General features: G+C 51.6%; 1 protein-coding gene across 2 annotated transcripts in view; it reads left to right on the top strand.

Annotated features, from left to right (window-relative positions):
* PPP3CC (protein phosphatase 3 catalytic subunit gamma) overlaps nucleotides 1-3,912 on the top strand; it is a 21,101-nt gene extending 17,189 nt beyond the window's left edge. The window contains exons 12-13 of one of the 2 annotated variants that reach the window (XM_035896122.1): nucleotides 13-42; nucleotides 1,374-3,912. In XM_035896122.1, the coding sequence (XP_035752015.1) occupies nucleotides 13-42; nucleotides 1,374-1,552 (209 nt within the window). In that variant the 3' untranslated portion in view covers nucleotides 1,553-3,912. The remainder of the gene's footprint in view (nucleotides 1-12; nucleotides 43-1,373) is intronic. The other variant, XM_035896123.1, reaches the window with a different exon arrangement.
* The last annotated feature ends 6 nt before the right edge of the window (nucleotides 3,913-3,918 follow it).

Here is a 3,918-nt window from a genome sequence, read left to right as displayed (position 1 = left end):
TCGTATCTGCAGCCACATTAGAAGCGGTAGAGGCACGGGAAGGTATGGCTAGAATTGGCGAGAGATTTAAATCATCTCTGTGTGTGCGTGCGCTAATTTTAAAGAGCTTTATCAGCCTTATGGAAGCTTTTTACTCTTGCATCACCAGAAGTGGGGGAGGATGGGCCCCTGCTGGGAAGCAAAAAATACACAGTGGGCTGGTTCAAGTCTATTTTAGCCTTCCTGAGGCTATTGCTTAGTGCAATACCTTTATCCCGAGAGCGCCCCGGCCTCGGGAGCGGTTTGCGCTCCGGTGTCTCAAGACCTCGGTGCTGGGGTCCTGCAGTCTGATCTCGGATGCCTCCTGGCTGAGTTCATCCCCTGGGTAACTCGGTCCGGTGAAGGCTGCCAGCACGTCAAAATGAAGTGGGAAAATAGCGGATTGCACGGCTCTGGTGTAATCCTTGCCTTCCCCACGGGTGGGCCAAGGTGTGGAGAAGCGGTTGGTGTAGAAATGGCAGATTCCTGAGGTTGCTGTCTGGGGAGGTTTCCTCCTCGATAGCTCCATCCGACTACCGATGAACAGGGCTGTACCCCTGCGTAGAGAACTTCTTGATTCCCAAGAGAAGTTTGTAAACCAGCCGAGTCCTTGATTTGGCACAACCCCCCTTTTTCTTAAATTACCTGTAATACAACGAAGCGAAAACGTTTGGTCCAGATCATCACCGCAAGGGTGAGGTACTCAGCCTCATAGTGATGAAACGGGGATACGCCTGCCCTCGGTGGGATCTCATCCCTCCTGAGACTGCCTGTGCATCTCCTGGTCATGCAAGAAGCGTTGCCCTTGTGATCCGAGGACTAGCTGTTCCCCTCTCCTGGTGTTGCAGTGTGTGGTTTGTGTTGGAGTTAAAGCCTTGTGGGTGGTGTCTTTGTTGTGTTGGTTTGGTTTTGCCTTTTTTTGTTGTTGTTGTTGTTTGTTGTTGGTGGTTGTGTCGTTGGTTTGGTTTTTTTGTTTGTTTTTTTTTTAGCATCCTGTTTTTCAGCTTGGAAAGTTTCCTGAGATTTCACTGTTTGGGGACGTTGAGCACTTGTCTGGTCTTCCAAGTTCCTCCAACCATAAACTGTATGAAGAGAGGAACCATTAGGGAGCAGAGCAAGTGGCTGCAGGCTGGAGCCTAGACTTTGCTGTCACCTAGCAGCAAAGACTTCACCTTCCCAGCTGCCCTGTGCTACCACACACCCCAAAAATCACCCATGGACCCATCTGGTGGTTCCTGTAGCCAGACACGTGCTTTCTGTCGCCCTGACTCTGTCCTGTACATGTCTGGCGTGTGCTCCTGTCCGGCGATCCCCGGCTCGCACTAACATTTCTGTCTCGGCCCTTCTCTCTGCAGCCATTCGTGGATTTTCACCGCAGCACAAGATCCGCAGCTTCGAAGAAGCCAGAGGTCTGGATCGCATTAACGAACGCATGCCGCCACGCAAAGATTCAATGCACTCAGACGGGCCGGTGAACTTGGTAACCTCAACAAACTCTGCGGACAAGAATGGCACAGGGAAGAAAGCCCAGTAACGGTCCGAGCGCCCAATCTGCACCACTAAAGGATCCAAAACTTAATGAATTTTATTTATTTATTATTGGGGTGGGGTGGGGGCAGGGGAGAAACCAACTTCACCTGGAGGCACGTTCATAATCCAGTTTGCATCCATTCTGTAAGAAAGGTGACCATTTTGTAATTTTTTTATTTATGTTCAATATATAAAAAGTCCATCTTTTTTTAATTTAGAAACCAATCTAACTGCTAGTGCATATATGAAGTGTTGTGCTGTACAGCTGACCTCTCCTCCACGAGAGGCAAACCTCTGTGGGGGGATTAAAAGAAACAAAAACAGTCCCAGGCAACTTGGGTCGTTGACTTTGGTACAATTCTAAGTTAGCCTGTGCTTTCAAAAGCGGGTCCTTCCGTTGAAAATAGGGTTGGTTTGGTTTTGCTTTTCACGACTGTCTTCTTCCCAGAGTTTGCTGTCGTTTCCTTCAACTTCTTGCCTACCTGCATCTGCTGCTTTAGCAACCGATTCTGTGGAAGGGCACGTTGCGTGGTGGCTGGGGTCAGTCCCTTTTCCCAGCTGACATCCGGATATTCAGGATTAGCTCCGAAGGGCTCCGGTGTGTTATACCAATCGCAGCGCCTTTTCCTTCAGAAATTTCGTTTTATTCTGGTGGAGCCCCGGGTGAAAAAGTAATCTCTTAACCAGCACGGGAAGGCAGGTGGGAGAAGCGCTGCCCCTTGTCGCAGCTCTTCCCGGCCCTTCGGACTCGGTGCAGCCAGCTGTACGCCGGAGTTTGTCAGCCGGGACTGGCCGTGCGGCAGAAATCCCTCGGGGAAATCCCTCTGATTCGGAGCAGAGGAATTATCTCCAGCCTCTGGTGATCAGCAGGCCTTTGGGAAATCTGCACAGCCTGAATTTTAAAGGAAAAAGGGGGGTGATTTGTAACCCGTGGATGCAAAGACACCCCCCCTGGCTAGCCACCATCACATACTGCAGAGCCCGTGGCACGCCGCCCTGCGCCCGGCTCTCGCATCAGCCCTTGCTGATCAGTATTTGAGTGGTGGGCGCTCGAGGTGGGCTCCCCTAAGCCAGCATCACCTCCCACCCATCCAGCGTGCATTTTTGGGGTGGGGGTCTTTCACCCACTTGGGCTTACCCTGCTGCTGGTTCCCTTGCTAGCCAGCGGGCTATTCCTCCGATCCCAAAGGAGCCACAGGCACATCAGCCTTTCCCGGTAGCTGGAGGAGGTTTGCCGGCTTGCGATAAGGATTTGGGGGGAAGGATGGGTGACGGCGCTGCTTGTTTTTGTAGAGATGTGGCTCGTTGGCTGGCGGCGAGGTTGCGTTGCTAAAAAGCCCCTGGCCTGGGATGTGCATCCCTCCCTCGGCTGCAGGGGAGGGCGGATGGTTTTGCCGTAGGTTTGGCAGGGAGAAGAACCGAGTGGACCTGGCAGAAATTTTGGAAGGGTGTTTGTGCAGTGCTGGAGAGGGCGGGGGATCTCCTGGCGAAAGGAGGGTTTCCAGAGGACGCCCTCTTTGCGGCGTCGAGGGTTTTGAAGCTTGGATCTGTTCAGCAGAGCCTCGTTGTTTTTCACTTTAACTTGAAGTCAGTGTTGAGAAAGGATTTTTGCTGAGATTCTCGTTTGGTCGCATCCCTTCCCCGCGTGTCGTTCGCGCCGCCCCCTCTTCTGCCTGCGGTCGCACAGAGTCAAAGCAGCAGCTTCCAGAAGCAAATCCCTTGCCAGCTTTCACTTCTTTTCCAACTTCACTATTCTGCTTTCTGCAAGCGAGGGCAGCAGGTGAGCGGGCTTAGCCTCTAATAAGGGATATTTGCCAACCCCTTCTCTGGATCTTGCTGTCTTCCCTTTGTGCTCCGGCCCTGAGCTGCGATTCCAGCAACAGAGGAAAACAGCAACTTTGCAGGAAGCTTTCAAATTGTCTTAGAATCATACGTCACTTAATTTCATGCCAGCTCTTTAGGAAATGGTATCTGTGAGCGGACCGCTGGGTTTTCACAAGAGACTTTTGAGTCGCATGCCTCCACTTTTTCTTTCTTTTTTTTTTTTTTTTTTCCCCTCCTTTTTTTACACGCCCACTGCTTTGCAAAAAGTGCGAGATGTTTTGAGCAAGCTTCTCTTAACCCCATATGAGGCGTGGGGCCAATTGCCTTTTGTCTGTGAGTATTTCTTCTGTTTTTTAATGGCATCCTTTCTTGAAACACAGTGAGCCGATGTGTGGTATCTTCCTCTGAGAGCGCAAACCGTGCAAAGGTGCTGCCCGTGCATGTTCGGGCATGTTGTTCTGACCCAGGCTGGGATCTCACCCAAGCAGCAGTTTTAAACTCCGGGAGCTTTGGGGGACGGGTGCTTCAGGGGGATGCTCCTACCCC

Source organism: Egretta garzetta, unplaced genomic scaffold (assembly GCF_000687185.1).
Source record: "Egretta garzetta isolate BGI_Z169 unplaced genomic scaffold, ASM68718v1 scaffold366, whole genome shotgun sequence".
NCBI lineage: Eukaryota > Metazoa > Chordata > Aves > Pelecaniformes > Ardeidae > Egretta > Egretta garzetta.
Note: the sequence above shows the minus strand (reverse complement) of the source record. Positions and strands in the feature narration are given on the sequence as shown.